The 17645-nt window shown below is 40.0% G+C and overlaps 1 protein-coding gene across 1 annotated transcript in view; it reads left to right on the plus strand.

The window, feature by feature from the left end:
- Window positions 1–17645, plus strand: part of LOC132400772 (pecanex-like protein 1) — a 232878-nt gene that overhangs the window by 39888 nt on the left and 175345 nt on the right. The window contains exons 8-10 of the mRNA XM_059982121.1: window positions 8163–8308; window positions 9420–9513; window positions 13109–13250. Of these exons, the coding sequence (XP_059838104.1) occupies window positions 8163–8308; window positions 9420–9513; window positions 13109–13250 (382 nt within the window). The remainder of the gene's footprint in view (window positions 1–8162; window positions 8309–9419; window positions 9514–13108; window positions 13251–17645) is intronic.

The raw sequence follows: 17645 nt of genomic DNA on the forward strand, positions 1-17645 counted from the left end.
AGGCAGTAGAAAGAAAATTATAGACCTGTTAGCCTGACATCAGTAGTTGGGAAGTTGTTGGAATTGATTGTTGAGGATGAGATTATGGAGTACCTGAAGGCACATGACAAGATAGGCCAAAGTCAGCATGGTTTCTTGAAAGGAAAATCCTGCCTGACAAACCTTTTGCAATTCTTTGAGGAAATTACAAGCGGGGTAGACAAAGGAAATGCAGTAAATGTGGTGTACTTGGATTTTCAGAAGGCCTTTGACAAGGTACCGCACATGTGGCTGTTTAGCAAGTTAAGAGCCCATGGAATTACAGGGAAGTTACTAGCATGGGTGGTGCATTGGCTGATCGGCAGAAAACAGAAAGTGGGAATAAAGGGATCCTATTCTGGGTGGCTGCCAGTTACCAGTGGAGTTCCATAGGGTTAGTGTTGGGACTGCTACTTTTTACAATATATGTCAATGATTTGGACTATGGGATTAATGGACTTGTGACTATATTTGCCAATGATACCAAGATAGGTGGAGGAGCAGGTAGTGTTGAGGAAACAGAGAGCCCGCAGAGAGACTTGGATAGTTTAGGGGGAATGGGCAAAGAAGTGGCAAATGAAATACAATGTTGGAAAGTGTATGGTCATGCACTTTGTTGGAAGAAATAAATGGGCAGACTATTATTTAGATGGGGAGAGAATTCAAAGTGCAGAGACTGGGGAGAACTTGTGCAGGATACCCTAAAGGTTAACCTCCAGGTTGAGTTGGTGGTGAAGAAAGCAATGCAATGTTGGCATTCATTTCTAGAGGTATAGAATATAAGAGCAGGGATGTAATTTTGAGCCTCTATAAGGCACTCGTGTGACCACACGTGGAGTATCATGTGCAGTTCTGGGCTCCTTATTTTAGAAAGGATATACTGACATTGGAGAGGGTTCAGAAAAGATTCACGAGAATGATTCCAGAACTGAAAGGGTTACTGTATGAGGAACATCTGGCAGCTCTTGGGCTGTATTGCCTGAAGTTCAGCAGAATGAGGGAGAATCTCATAGAAACATTCCAAATATTAAAGTCCTGAACAGATTAGATTTGGCAAAGTTATTTCCCATGGTAGGGAAGTCTAGAACAAGAGGGCATAACTTCAGGATTGAAGGATGTCTATTTAGAACTGAGATGCAGAGAAATTACTTTAGTCAGAGGGTGGTAAATCTGTGGAACTTGTTGCCACGAGCGGCTGTGGAGACCAAGTCATTGAGTGTATTTAAGACAGAGATAGATAGGTTCTTGATCAGCCAGGGCACCAAAGGGTGCGGGGAGAAGGCAGGGGAGTAGGGATGACTGGAAGAATTGGATCAGCCCATGATTGAATGGTAGAGCAGACTTGTTGGGCTGAATGGCCTACTGCTCCTATGTCTTATGGTCTTATAGTCTCATCTCAGTATTTTCTTCCTCACTTTTTTGCACAAATAATTTAATTTTCTTTTTTATATATATTTATTGTGAAATAGTTTTTTATTGTTTTGTATTGCAGTGTATTGTTGCTGTAAAACAACAAATTTCACGACATACAGTATACCAGTGACACTAAATCTGATTTTGATTCTGAATTATTGGTGGCTTTTCAGATGGCAGTAGAGCACAATTTGCCCCCTTTGTCACTTGATGGTCACCATGGATCATAATCGAGGATGTTAGGGTGGATTCCTTAATGAAGAACACTGATGTGGGACTTTGTTTAATGTAAGGAGGCTGATGCATGGGTAGCTGCCACATGGTCCTTAACAGATCGGGGTCTGGGTCCAGAGGCATGGATTGCAATATAACTGAGGACCCTTCACTGCTGCAGCCTTTTTCTGCTTTCATTGCTGTTGTGAAGTGTCATCATCTTCCACCAGCTCCAACATTGTGGTCTTGGTTGGATCGCTCTTTGTCTGGAACCTCCCATTTGACCTTACCGCCACGTGTGACCTGACCAGGAGCTAAGCGTCAGATGGCTAAACTCTAGGCAGCATCACTTTCAGGATCTCAGGAATGCACGAGCCTCTCCACTAGACAAGTTGACAATCCTTGGAGAAGATGATCCTCAATACTTTACCAAAGACTAGATATACGTGAACGAATGCATGTTCTAAGTAGGAATGAAGGCATTTGGGGGTGTGGGATGTCTAAGGCAGGTAAGAAATCCACAGAATGAAGACATTCTTAGATTTCAAGCTCCCCACCCACTGGTGAACCACACCCCTTGTCCAGTTAATGTTCATTGTCTTGAGACAGAAGTGAAGTCCTTGCTGCTTTCCCACTATCCCTTCTGGAAGCATTACAGTGCAATTCCAATTTATTGCTTTATAATCCACACTGAAGAGATATTGCAGAAGATTGCCACCTATTTTATGTGTGATATTTTGTGGATTCTTTGTACATTCAGCCCTCCTTATCCGCGGGGGATTGGTTCTGGGACCCCCCCGTAGATACCAAAATTCGCGGATGCTCGAGTCCCTTATTTAACATGTATCAGTATGGTGGTCTTTAGGACCCAGCGGAACCCCGGACATTATTTAATGGTTCCGTGCGGTGGACGTTAGGACCTGGCGGCATAGCTCTGAATCCGCAGTGTTTCTGTTCATGAAAATAATCACGATCGCAATTGAAAATAAGGTGGAAGTAATAAAGCGATCGGAAAGAGGTGAAACGCCATTGGTCATTGGAAAAGCGTTAGGCTGCAGTCGGTCAACGATCAGAACAATTTTAATGGAGCATGTGAAAGGCCCTGCCCAATGAAAGCTACAAATATTACTAATGAAGTGGTTAAATTATTGAAATACATATGTTTCTTAAGTGTTTTATATGCATAAAAAGGTAAAATATGTACTATATACTAAGAAAAACGTTTGACTAACTGATGCTAAATAATACCGGATGTACCTGTTCCGACTTCAAATCCGACTTAAAGACGGACTCAGGAACTGAACTCATTCATAACCCAGTGACTGCCTGTACTTTTAAGTCATTTATAGATTACTTATAATACCTAATACAATTTAAATGCTATGTAAATAGTTGTTATACTGTATTGTTTAGGGAATAATGTCAAGAAAAAATAGTCTGTACATGCTCAAGCAATGAATGCTGGAGAGAATACTTCCTGATTTTCCCGATCCGCGGTTGGTTGAATCCAGGCATATGGAATCCGCGGATAAGGAGGGACGACTGTACTTCTTTATTCCTTTTGTAAAAACCTGTAAGAAAATGAATCTTGGGATAGTACATCATGTCATACACCCAGTGGTTACTCATATGGCAGCAACTCAATGCAGAAAAGCTTATAGACTTGGTCAAGAGGTTCTGTTGTTGTTCAGGGGCCAAACATCAGAATGTGAAAGAAATGTGATCAAATTGGCTTTGTCTGTGGAATGATTGTTGGTGCCAGATGGGGTAGTTTGATTATCTCAGAAACTGCTGATCTCCTGGGTCTTTCATGCACAACAGTCTCTAGAATTTACAGAGAATGGCAGTTCTGTTGGTGAAATCACCTTGTTAATGAGGGAGTTCAGAGGAGAAAGGCCAGACTGGTTCAAGCTGACAGGAAGCAACAGTAACTGAAATAACCCCCTGTTACAACAGTGCTATGTGGAAGAGTATCTGAATACACAACACTTCAAACCTTGAAGTGGGTGGGCTACAACAGCAGAAGACCAAGAACATGTACTCAGTGGCCACTTTAGTAGGTACTGGAGATACACTGTGTTTGATAATGTATTTACTTTGAACTTTGAGTAACAAGGGTTACAACCCTCTGCCAGAAGTGTGGTAATAGAAGAAGTCTTTACCAGATTTCAGAAGTACTTAGATTATATTTGAAGAGTTGTAATTTACAGGACCTTCATAGTTCGAAGTTCAAAATTCTATGTTCAAAGTAGGTTTATTATCAAAGTACATATATGTCACCATATACTGTTCGACCCTTAGATCCATTTTCTTGTGAGCATACTCCATAAATCCATAATAGAATAATAACTATAATAGCACCACCTTGAGCATCCAGCTTGTGTTCAAAAGATAACAAACTATGCAAATACAAAAAGAAATCATAATAATGAATAAACAATAAATATTGAGAACATGAGATGAAAAGACCTTGAGACTGTGTCCATAATTTGAGGGAACATTTCAATGATGGAGCAAGTGAAGTTGAGTGAATTTTATCCCCTTTGATTCAAGAGCCTGATTGTTGAGGGGTAGTAACTATTCATAAAGCTGGTGATGTGAGTCCTGAGGCTCCTGTACCTTCTTCCTGATAGTAGTAGCAAGAAGAGAGCATGACCAATGTGGTGGGCTCCTTAATGATAGATGCTGCTTTCCTACAACATTGCTTTGTTTTAGATGTGCTTAAAGGTGGGGAGGGCTTTGCCCCTGATGGACCAGGCCATATCCACTACTTTTTGTCAGATTTTCTGTTCAAGGGCATTGGTGTTTCCATATCAGGCTGTGGTGCAGTCAATATACACATCTACAGAAATTTACCAAAGTTTTAGACGTCATGCCAAATCTTTGCAATCTTCTAAGAAAGTAGAGGCACTGCTGTGGTTTCTTCATAATTGCACATATGCTGGGCACAGAACAGGTCCTCCAAAATGTTAGCATCAGAGAATTTGAAGTTACTAACACTCCAATCCTCTGTTGAAGATTAGCTCAAGGATATCTGGTACCCTCTTCCTGAAATCAGTAATCACCTCCTTGATTTTGTTGACATTGAGTGAGAGGTTGTTGTGGATCAGCTCTGCCAGATTTTCAATCTCCCCCCCCAATATGTTGATTTGTCACCACCTTTGATTCAGCCTGTGACAGTGGTGTCATGAGCAAACTTGAATGTGGCATTGGAGCTGTGCTTACCTACTCAGTCGTGTGTAAAATGAGTAGAGCAGGGATCTAAGCACAGACGTGTGGTGCATCTGTGCTGATGGAGGTCATGGAGGAGATGCCGTTGCCAATCCGAACTGACTGGGTCTGCAAGTGAGGAAATCAAGGATCCAGTTGCATATAGAAATATTGAGGCCAGGGTCTTGAAACTTGTTGATTAGTTTTGAGCGTATTGAATGCTGAGCTGTACTTGATAAAGAGCAAACAGATGTATGCATCTTTGCTGTCCAGGTGTTCCAGGATTGATTGAAGAACCAATGAGATGGCATCTGCTGTGGTTTTTTGTTTTGGTAGGCACATTGGAGCGGATCTGAGTCACTTCTCAGGCAGCAGTGATAAGTTTTATTACCATCCTCTCAAAACATTTCATCACTGTGGATGTTAGTGCTACTAGGTGATAGTCATTGAGGGAGATTACTAGGTTCTTCTTATATTTGAAATCTGCTTGACATAGGTTGTTACCTCAGACTGCGGAAGCAAAAAGTTGAAGAGCTCAGTGAACACTGCAGTCAGTTGATCAGCACAGGTCTTAGTACTTCGCCAGGTACCCTACCTGGGCCGGATGCGTTTCGTTGGCTCACTCTCTCAAAGGCTGCACGCATGTTGGCCTCAGAGACTGAAATCACAGGATCACTGGGGGCTGTAGAAGTTCTTGATGGTTTCTCCATGTTTTGACAAATCGAGCATAGAAAGGCATCGAACTCATCTGGAAGTGAAACCCAGTTGTCACCTGTGTTGCTTGATTTTACTTTATAAGAGGTGATGGCATTCAAGCCCTGCCACAACTGTCAAGCATCCTTTGTTAATTCAAGTTTAGTCTGGAATTGCCACTTTGCCCGTGAGATGGCTTTCCAGAGATCGTACTTGGGTCTCTTGTAACTCTCTTGGTCTCTGGACTTGAATGCCTCTGACCTGACCCTCAGTAGATTGTGGATCTCATGGTTCATCCAGGGCTTCTGGTAGGAGAAGACTGAATGATTTTGTGGGGCACGCTTGTCTACTGCTGTTTTAATAAAGCATCACATACAAAATGCTGGAGGAACTCAGCAAGCCAGGTAGTATCTATTGAAAAGAGTAAGCAGTTGATGTTTCAGGCTGAGACCCTCCTTCAGAACTTCTCTTTGTTGTCCTAACCTCCAGAGCTTTGCTCTTTAGCCTCTGTATGTATGTATGTAGGTAGATGAAGGACAGCCAAGTGATCAGATTTTCCAAAATTCAGTCTGGGCATAGAACAGTAGGCATTCCTTATTTTAGTACAATAGTGGTCTAGTGTGTGGGGTCCTCTGGCGCTACAGGTTATATGCTGCTGGTAACTGGACAGGGTTTTCTTTAAACAAGCCTGGTTGATGTCCCCGACTATGATTTGAAATGAGTCAGGATGGACTGTTTACTTTGAAGATGACTTCATGCAATATCTCAAGTGCTTGATTATAGTCGGCTACTGATGATATGTAAGCTGCGGTCATGATTATGGAGACAAACTACCTAGGTAAATAGAACAGATGGTATTTGACCATTGGGTGTCGAAGGTTGGGGGAACACAAGTTTGACAAAACTGCCACATCAGAGCACCACTGGGAGTTTTATCATGAAACACACACCGCCACTTTTTGCCTTTTTCGAATCAGCAGTTTGGTGTATACTGTGATTCAAGAAGCCTTCAGGTCTGATTGCCGTATCTGGCATGCTGGGAATAAGCCATGTCTCAATTACACATGGAATACAACAATCTCTCATTTCCCTCCAATACAGCAATCTTGCCTTCAGGTCCTCAATTTTGTCCTCCAGTTACTGCAAGTTTGCTTACAAGGTGCTTGGTGGGGGAGGGGGAGGTTCTCATTTCTCAATGTTTCAGCCTGGTTGGAGCCCCCTCCCCCTTTGCCTCGCTTTCAGGCATGGCAATGAACTTTTGTCCATTTAAAGTGCTGTACCTGCTTGCTTGAGAAAAGTCTGCTGATCTTCTGAAGGTTGTGAAGTCTATAGTTCATTAAGTCAATTTAAAAATTCATTGCTCAAAGGGAAATTATATGCTGGAGATTGCAGTAAGAGTAATTCATAAGAGGTGTGTTCAGAAGTATTGTATGAACCCTGCAGAACATCGTCGTGTTTCACCAGCACCATCTTGCAAATATGATCAGAAGGAAAGAGAAAGGCCTCTTTAGTGGAGAATTTCGGACAACCACTAGGTGAAATAATTATTTTCCTTTCTCTCTTGATCCTTTATTTTCCAGGATAGGTAGATGGATTTACTCATGGTTTTACCTCAAGTTCAAGTATTTAGTCATTCAGCCGTGCACTTGTGTAAAGCTAAGCGAAACAATGTTCCTCTGGGACAAGTTGCAAAACAAAATATATACAGTATATCACACACAGCACATAAAATAATATTGATAGATAATAAAAGATATTCTGTAGATGTTCAAGTTGACATAATTTGATAAAAATGTATTTTCCTACATTTACCTTCTTAACCTCCATGAGACTGTCATCTTTTAATGAGTAAGTCTCATGCATAAAATGCATGTATTTCAAAATTTGCACTTTCATTCTTAGTCTTAAGGCTTGAAAGCTGTTACATGGAACTTCTGACACCAAATGACTTGACAGGAATGTATGTAGAGAATGGAAGGGATTTAGAAAAGATTGCAAGATGGACTAACAGATTACTTCAATTATGACAAAGCAATTTATAAGGGCTGGTTGTTGGGGGGATGAAATGTCTGAAATATGAATAAAGCCTAGTTAATAAAAATAACTAACTTTGTAGAAAATTGTTTGAAGTTGAAAGTAAATTTATTATCAAAGTATGTATATGTCACCGTATACTATCTTGAGATTCATTTTCTTGTATGTCGGAGAGTGGCAGGAATGTGGAACTCTCTATTGCAGGGAGAACTTGAACTTTGTAAGGTCTATGAAGGAGGCAGGAATAGAAAGACATACTGAAGTCCAATAAGAGAAGTAGGTTGGATGCCTGTTCAAAAAAAGAATACAGCATGAACCAACATATTCTGCGTCAACGCTTTATGTGCTTTGAATTGCTTTTATCAGCCTATGCTGGGTTTAATTGAATGTTTCCATTCTACAGAGAAAAGATCTTGGGCAAGAATATATAACAAACAAAAACAGTTTAAAAAGAAATCCTGTCCTATGTGACCCTTTACAACTTTAACCTTTGTACTTCAGATTTTGTCTATGTTATATACAGTACTAGAAAAGTCTGGATAAATGTAGATGGATTTGCTCACGGTTTTCTTTATTCACAGCTCACAGGATAGTGGGCGAATGCAGAACCATTCTGGTTCATTGCACTGGGGCAGTGTAGGGTGTCCAAGTGTCAGTCCAAGGCACGATGCTTCATCACATCACGATACTTCCATTGGGGCAACACACTTTTTTGTCGATGAACTCGGTAAGTATTTCTTCAAGTTGACTGTTGATGGGATGGAAATTGATGGATGTAACTAATTAAAGTTAAATTGGACAACAATTCAGAAAAGGCATGTGCACTACATTTATTATTTCAGATAGTGGCTTCAATAATTTTAAAACTTATTGGAGAAGAAATTCATCTTTGGTCACCAGCACAGAATTCGTGTGGCTGATGTTTGCACTCTTTTGTAGGTATTCCATTCTATTGAACTCAATGCAATATACACTCAGTGGCTACTTTATTAGGTACACCTGTACAGCTTGTTAATACAAATACCTAATCAGTCAATAATGTGGCAGCAACTCAATGCATAAAAGCATGCAGACATGGTTCAAGAGGTTCGGTGGTTGTACAGACCAAACATCAGAAAGGGGAAGAAATGTGATTATGACCATGGAATGATTGTTTGTGCTAGATGGGGTGGTTTGATTATCTTAGAAACTGCTGACCTCTGGGGACTTTCACGCACAACAGTCCAGAGTTTACGGAGAATGATGTGAAAAACAAAAAACATCCAGTGATTGACAGTTCTGTCGGCAAAAGTGCCTTGTTAATAATAGAGGTCAAAGGAGAATGGCCAGCCTGGATCAAGCTGACAGGAGTGCAACAGCAACTCAAATAACCACAAGCTACAACAGCAGTGTGCAGAAGACTCCACTAACATACACTCCACAGGAATAGCATCCATAAATCTAGAGCATCTGACAATCGACAGCGAAGTTTTGAGGGTGCTGAGTTATTGGATTGGAATCTCTGCCTAAGGTCAAGACTACTGTGTACGTGAAATCACAGGAAAAATCTGTGGTGCAGGACTCTGAGCTATGGTTTGATCTTTGGAAATGTGGCAACACTTGGAGGCTAATCGAATGCTGATTTGCTTTTACACAAATGATGCATTTCCCTGTATACTTCGATGTACGTGTGACAAATAAAACTAGTCTCTTGGATGTTTGTAGTTCTGAAAGAGATTACAAGGATAGGGAACAGTGAGGCCTTGGAGAGATTTGAAAACAGGCAAAGATATTAAAATTAAGATGAATAGCAGCGTGTTAAGCTTTAGTTGAGAAATACTTTGTAACTTTGTTCCCAGGAGAAGTAAGGTCGTACACATTTGGGCCCAAGAGCAGAGGTTTTGAAAATTCTTTATATCATCAAACAAGTTCAGAACACATTCAGAGTTCATGGTAAGTGTGTCTGACTTTTCATAATTCCACAGATTTGACAGAATATTGGAATATTTACAATAAACTGTCCATTCTTTATAAAAAGAAAATACTTCAGTTGTAAGTTACAGCAAACTCAGAGATTAATAATTACATCCGAAGCATTCTTGTGTTGAATCGGCAAATACCCAGCTAAATCCAGAGACAGAGACATATAAATGCAACTTAATTCTTGAAGTGCTCCAAAGACAGGGAAGCAATTGCAGGAATAGTCCAATCTTACAGCAATCACTAGAGGGCACTGAGTCTCCACTAGTTCACAGTTTACTACCACCTGAATAAGCATGCAGTGATGAATATAAGTAATAATACTGTGAAATAATTGCATTCATTTTAAAAGTGCTGATCACTGCTGCTTCCACTTTTGCCTGTTTACGGAGATGCGCATTTTGATATTTTGCTTGTTGCAGGATGTGCATTCATTGAGATGATGTAAGTGCAGAATAATATATGAAAATACAGAAATACCTCACAATGTACAAAAACTACAGTGAGCTATCAGAATAACAGAAAAGGTAATTAGCTACAGTCTACCATCACTGCAGGACTTGTACGTGTCCAGGCCAAAGAAGCGGGAGGAGAAATCATTGTGGACTTTACCAACTCGGCAAACTACCTTTTACAAAGGCTCCCTTCTGGAAAATGTCATAGGGCTATTAAAGCAAAAATGTCTGCAATTTCCCTGAAAACCTAGTGAAGTAAGTGGGGGGGGGGGGGGGCGGATGGAGACAGGAGGGAGATATGAGTTGCTGGTCCTAGCCTCTGACTCTCTCTTTGACCAGGTTTTTGTTTACCTGTTTTATTATCTCTTCCTTTCATTCACTGTCACCCTGTTCCTAACAATTGTTTAAAACATACCTACCCAGCAAACTGCCTTTTCCAAAAGCTCTCTTCTAGAAAGCACTATAGTGCTTTTATAACAAAACAAAATTTCTTGCCACCTTAAAAGTTTCTTCCCTGGTTCTAGTTAGGTTCGCCCCACCCCCTTTATCTGTTACCTCAGTCACTGCATTTCCTTGGAAAACTTTAAAATGCTATTATAATGCTGTTTACATTGTAAATACATGCCAGTATTTATGTATATATGCACATTTTATTCCATATCTTCGCCTTAACCTCTAACTTTATATAGTTAGTTATTCTCTATAGTTGTTGAATGTTCTTGTTTTTAATTTCATGTTGCTTCAACGCACCACAACAAATTCCTAATACATGTAACTGTATATGGCGAATAAAGTTGATCCTTCATGATTTTGGTTCTGAGTAAGAACGGGATAATCTGACAGTCTATGCTTGGAGTGGTGTCTCAGAAATGAAGTAGAATATCAAGTAACTTAAAGAGATGGGAAAAAGAAAAGATGAACCCGCATTGCAGTAACACCTAGCATTTTGTTTACTTTATGGAAAATTTAACTGAGGTATTTAAAGTAATATAGAGTAGATAAAAGTGGATCTGTTTCCGTTAACAGTGGTATCAAAACCAAACGACTCTGATTCAAGAGTAATGGGTGAAATAATTCAGGGGAAGTTATTTCACTGAGAGTGTAACGGGGCTGGAACTCCGGAAAATGTGAAGTGATTCACTGAATGGGTCGTGAGAAGAGTTGTGATTGTCTTCCCAGAATGTTGGGCAACTCGAGGGGATTTCAGGAACTGAGTGCACAAGAACTGGGACCCTAATGAATAGAAGGGAAATGTGGAACCAGGACTCATGTAAGTAGAAGGGTTAAACAAAAACTGGGGTCCCATTGAGCATAAGGAATACACAGGAATTGCGATGGTGGCAAGTCAGAAAGGAGTGTGGGAACTGAGGTCTGTATGAGTCAGAGATAATGCAGGAAATGTTCACCTGGCGAGTCAGGTGCTGAATAGTTGAGAAACAGAATCAAAAACAGGTTTAATATCACTGGCAGATGTCATGACATTTATTTTGCTGCAGCAGTACATAGTTATACATCATAACAAGAAATACTATAAATTACAACAAGAAATATATGTATAAATAAACAAGTAGTGCACAAAGAGAGCAAAAAATGAAAAAAGTACAGTGAGGTAGTGTACAGTGGATTGATCGTCCATTCAGAAATGTTGCAGCGGAGGAGAAGAACCTCTTGAAATGTTGAGTGTGAGTCAACGTTGAGTTTGATAGTAGGTTATCAGAGTTTTATTATTTTCTATAGAGCAACATACCGCACAAAGCAGCAATGAAAATAAACAGTAACTTTCAGGTAAGAATTGGATAAACGGTTGAAAAGGAAAACTGATATAGTTGGCTAAATAGTTGAAGAAGAAAGGCACAGAAATGGACTTCTGAATTTCTAGTGTGGACTTGAGGCATGAATGGCTGCTTCTTGAGTGTCCCTGTATAAGGATCTATCCTCCTCTGACAGAGCTGTTGATTTTGTCTTCTCTTCTGTTTGCTTTTTTTATTTATGCTTCCTCTCTGTTCATTCTGGGGAAAGGGGCGTTCCCACCAACTTCCTAATGTCCAGTTTTGGTGGTAGAATCCAGAATGAGCTATATAATTCTTGGAGTTCAGAGAGCTGTAACCTGATAGTGAATGTCCAGATAATATTCTGCCTTTAAACTTGGCTCTGCTGTAATGTTCAAAGTAACTATCAAAGTAAATTTATTGTCAAATTACATATATGTCACCAAATACTATTACGAGATTTATTTTCTTGCAGGTATTCACAGTACATAGAACAAATCAAAGAAAATCTACACACATGCCAAGATTGACAAGCAACCAATGTGCAAAATAAGCTAGACTATGTAAATACAGAAAATATATATGATAGTAATTGATTAATTTTAAAAACTGAGAATGAGTTCCAGAGTCCTTGGAAATGAGACGACAGATTGTGGAATTAGTTCAGTGTTGAGGTGAATCATGCTGGTTCAGGAGCCTGATGGTTGAGGAGTAATACATACATGTTCCTGAACCTGATAGTGTGGGACCTAAGGCTCCTGTACCTCTCCAATGGTAGCAGTGAGAAGGGAGTGTGGCCTGGATGATGGGGTCTTTGATGATGCTTTATTGTGGCGCTCTCCTTGTAGATGTGCTCAATGGTGGGAAGCAGAATGTAGAATGTAATGTAGAGCAAGAACATCTGGCTCTCGGACCAGCGTCAATAACTTCACTCACCTAAGCATTAAACTGATTCCACAATCTAAGGACTCACTTTTGAGAACTCTACAACTTATGTTATCAGTATCATTTATTTACTATTTATTATCATTAGTTAGTATTTGTTTCTATATTTGCATAATCTGTCTTTTGCACATTGGTTTTCAGTCTTTCTGTGTAGATTTTCATAGAGTTCATTGTATTTCTTTGTTTTATTGTCAATGCCTGTAAGAAAATGAATTTGGGTAGTATATGGTGTCATCTATGTACTTTGTTAATAAATTTATTTTGAACTTTTAAAGACCTTTCAATTCAAAAAATTTATTTCTTTTGCTGTGACTTCTAATGACACTCGGCTTTCAATATCTGGCGAGCAGTATGTATATCCAAGAAGCGTTAGACGTCATCAAGTCTTTTTCACAGCAGGGATCATCACTCCAACTCTCCCAGTCACGCTTCAGCTGACGGACACAACAGGGTTGAGGAAAATCCTGACGAGCCACACCACCGACACCAACCAGTCATATTGCGGAGAATGCGAATTAGAAGATATTCGGAGGCACGGCAGGTGAGTGCAAGGGATTCTCGGTTGAATGGCAGGTGTCGCCAGGAGATGATTCAAGGTAACAGGAATAGGGTTTGCATAATTGAATGAGGAGGTCCACAAGGATATTTGCATAGAGTTTTAGCAAGTCTTTTGCAATTCAAAATGTCTACTCTGCACTTCTAAAAAAAATCCTATAACAGGTATACCAAAGATGTTTAAAAGTGGAATTAAAAGTGCAGTAGCAAACAGGAGATAATCTGCAGATGCTGGAAATCCAAACAGTACACACAAAGTGCTGGAGGAACTCAGCAAGCCAGACAGCACCTAATGAAAAGACAGTGCAGAATGGAAAAAGAGACCTGATGAAGGGTCTCGTCCCAAACCATCGGCTGTACTCCTTTCCATAGACGCTGCCTGGCCTGCTGAGTTCCTCCAGCATTTTGTGTGTGTTTCTTGAAAGTGCAGTAGTTCAGTAGAGATAAAACGTTAGCCAGGTTTTCCTTTCTATGAGTATTGTCTGACTGATTGAATACCATCTTTCCCAGTTAATCAGAATTAGGTTTAATAGCACTGGCATATGTTGTGAAATTTGTTGTATTATGGCAGCAGAATATAATAATAATAACAAAGTATAAATTACAGGAAGAAGTATAGTGGACTCTGGTTAATTGAGACACATCCAGACCAGTATGTTTGGTCCAATTAAGTGGCTGCCCCAATTATCCAAAGTTTCATACAAATATGTGTATGAAGGTTCTCAATCATCCAGGTCATTGTATATCAAGCAGTAAATCAAAGCAACTGGACTTGCTGTGTTATCTGGAAGATGTTTCATCCGAGAGGCTTCTTCAGTTCTGATCCATGATGGGTTATTTTCTGGGTTATAAACTGTGAGTTGTTTAAAGTTATAGCTATCACATGAGGGTCGTTAAGAGTCATAAAGTTAATGAGAGGGTCATTAGTCTTATTTTTGCATGAATGGAGATGTGAACTGTGGTGGAGATGCGTGGGGTGGAGATGTTAGGACTGCATTGTAGGTCAAGACTTGACTGTATATCTGCACCCCAAGGACAGTGGACATTTTGTTGTTGATGATAACATTGTGCACTTTTTGGACAGGGAGGACAGGTGGAAGAGAGGTTAAAGAAGCCATTTTTGTCAAACTGGAAAATCCATCCCTGAACAGAGTCCTAACATCTCTACCCCAACGTCTCCACAACTGTTCACATCAGGGTTCAATTTGCACCCACTGTTTGTAAGAGTTTGTATGTTCTCTCCTCCCACATTCCAAAGATGTATAGATTAAGGTTAGTAAATGGTGAGCATGCTATATTGGTGCTGGAAGCATGGCGACACTTGCAGGCTGCCCCCAACATATCTTCGGATTGTGTTGGTCATTGAGGCAAATGACGCATTTCATTGCATGTTTCGATGTACGTGTGACACATAAAGTGAATCTTTATCTTGTTGAACACTGCTCATTTCATTGCATAGTATCTTTCCTGTCAAACACTGTTGGCCAGTTAAACATTGTCCATCTGATCAAAACCTAACCATCCGTCCAACATTTTCCTTTCCATCAAACATTGTCCATTCTATTGAACAGCGTACTTCCCATTAGGCACTGTCCCGGCTGTCAACCGTTGTCCTTCCTATTAAACGCTGTCCAGCCTATCGAACACTATATATCCCTTTTGAGTGTTGTATTAAGCACAGCCTGTTAGGTTAACCACAGACTGTTCTGTTGGGTATTTCCAGCACTGGTAGGTTTTCCATGGAGTCATGAAGTAAGACCATAAGACACAGGAGCAGAATTAGGTCATCTGGCCCAACGAGTCTGCTCTGCCATTCAATCATGCTGATCCTTTTTTTTTCTATCTCTTCAACTTCAATCATGGAATCTCAGAAGACTACAGTTTGACTCTTTATGGAACAATATATTCAGTCCCATGCCCTTACTCTTCCCCCATAGCCCTGCAAACGATTTGCTCCCAAGTACCAATCCACTTCCATTTTGAAAGCGTTGTCTGTCTCTCTTTACACCATTCCCATCGATAATGACTTCCAGATCATAAATACTCTCTTTGCATTAAAAGTTTTTTTTCATCACATCCTTTTACCAATTGCTTTGAATTGCTCAGTTTCTCTTTACCCTAGACAAGCCTGTCTTTATCTTGCAAAGCAAATCACTCATCAATGTCCTTTGCTTGAGGGAGAATGACCCCAATGTTTACAGTCTAACCTTGTAGTAGAAACCTGTCATCCTCTGAGCCATTCCAGTAAATCTTTTCCTCCCCAGGACTTTCACATCTTTCTCATGATCTGAATGTAATACTTCATCTGTGCCCTAACCAGTTTTAGATTAGTCAGAGGTGAAGTTAATGTCCTTGTTTTTGTACATAGACCATATTTCCAGTGCTTGCATTGAGTATCAGATCCTCCGTTTCCTTACTTGCTCATCCAGTTTGTTTCCATATTTCCTTTTCCAGACTCTTGCCTTTTAAAACATGCGTTTGTTATCAGCTGATCACTCATGGTGGCTATTTTGACTTTGATCTTTCATGTGAAAGGTGTAATTTGAAAGATCCAAGTTCAAGTTTATTGTCATTTGGCTGTACACGTCTATGTAGCTAAATGAAACAACATCCCTCTGGGACCAAGGTGCAAATCATAGTTCATATATCACATGCAGCACATAAAATAATGGTAACACAAGAATATTAACAAATAATAAAAAGATATTTTGTAGATGTACAAGTTGACATAAAGTACATATATGGCATATAGCTAAATAAACAACAATATAATGCTACTGGCGCTGTCATAACTAATGTGTACTGGGTGGTAGCAGATTATTCATAAGTCTCAAAGCCTGGGGGAAGTAGCTGTTACCCAGCCTAACAGGTCTTGTTTTTATACTGTGGTACCTTCTGCCTGATGGTAGGAGGTCAAATAAATTGTAGGACGGATGGGAGGAGTCCTTGACAATGCTGAGAGTTTTGCAAACACAGCATTTCTGGTATATGTCCTGGGTGGTGGGGGGGGGGTGGGGGAGGGGGATTGAGTAAAGAGACCTCGATGATTCTCTCAGCAGTCCTTGCAATCCGTTGCAGGGATCTTGTGGTCAGATGCCTTGCATTTCTATCTATTAACATTAGTCATTTGAAATAATAAAATGGGAAGAGATCTGAAATACCTATTGACTCCCTATTGTAATTACAGTATGTTTTCATAAAACAAGTGTTTTTAGAATAATGATCATTTACTGTACTACTTGACTCCCTAATTTTCTCTCTCATCAAATCAAGTGCTTCCAAGGCAGCATGTTTTTCCTAGGTAATTTTGGGTTTGTAATATGTAAACCCCAGCACAAACTCGTACTAAAATACATGAGAAATCTGATTGTTTGATATATACAGTTGTGGATGCTTCCTTTCTTGGATAGTTATTACTAATCAGTCTTACAGTTCCCTAGCTAGTTACAAAAACAATAGCTTGCATTTTTGTGACACCTGTAGTGTGGTAAAATGTTCTTAAAGCACTGCACTGGAGTGTTACTGAACAAAAATGGATACTGAGCCAATATTACAGCAGGTAACCAAAAATTCATTCAAAGTGGTTGGCTTAAGAAACTTCCTCAAGAAGAATAGGAAGGTAGAGAGGTTTGGGGAGGAATTTTCAGAGGTTACGATTTTGGCAGCTCAAAGCATAGCCTCCAACTTACTTATTTCATTTACTTACCCCACCCACCGATTTTCCCCTTCACCTGGTCTCACCTATCATCTGTCAGCTTGTACTCCTTTCCCTCCTCTCACCTTTTTATTCTGGCTTGTGCCCCCTTCTTTTCCAGTCCTGATGAGGGGTCTTGGCTTGAAACATCAACTGTTTATTACCTTCTGTAGATGTTGCCTGAGCTTCTGAGTTTCTCCAGCAATTTGTGTGTATTGCCCAAGATTTCCAGCATCTGCAGAACCTCTTGTGTTTATGATTTGTGATCATTGATGCCGTGATTAGAATTAGAAATGATGTGGGGGTCAGAATTGGAGAAAGGCAGAGACCTTTTAGGTTTGCAGGAATGGAGAAGGTCACAGAGAAAAGTGGGAGAACAGAACAGTTATGACTGCTTCAAGAGTCAGCATAATGCAACTGAATGACCCCATTCCACACTTCAGGAAACATGAAACGTATACAGTCGGCCCTGCTCATCCAAGAGTTCCACATGCCCAAATTCAACCAACCGCGAATCGAGAAAACCTGGAAGTGCTTTTACAGCACTTGTTCTTCGAGCATGTATAGACTTTTTTTCTTGTCATTATTCCCTAAACAATGAAGTATAACAACTATTTTACACAGCATTTACATTGTACTAGGTATTATAAGTAACCTAGAGATGATTTAAAGTATACGGGAGAATGT

This window comes from Hypanus sabinus, chromosome 10 (assembly GCF_030144855.1).
Source record: "Hypanus sabinus isolate sHypSab1 chromosome 10, sHypSab1.hap1, whole genome shotgun sequence".
NCBI classification, from domain to species: domain Eukaryota; kingdom Metazoa; phylum Chordata; class Chondrichthyes; order Myliobatiformes; family Dasyatidae; genus Hypanus; species Hypanus sabinus.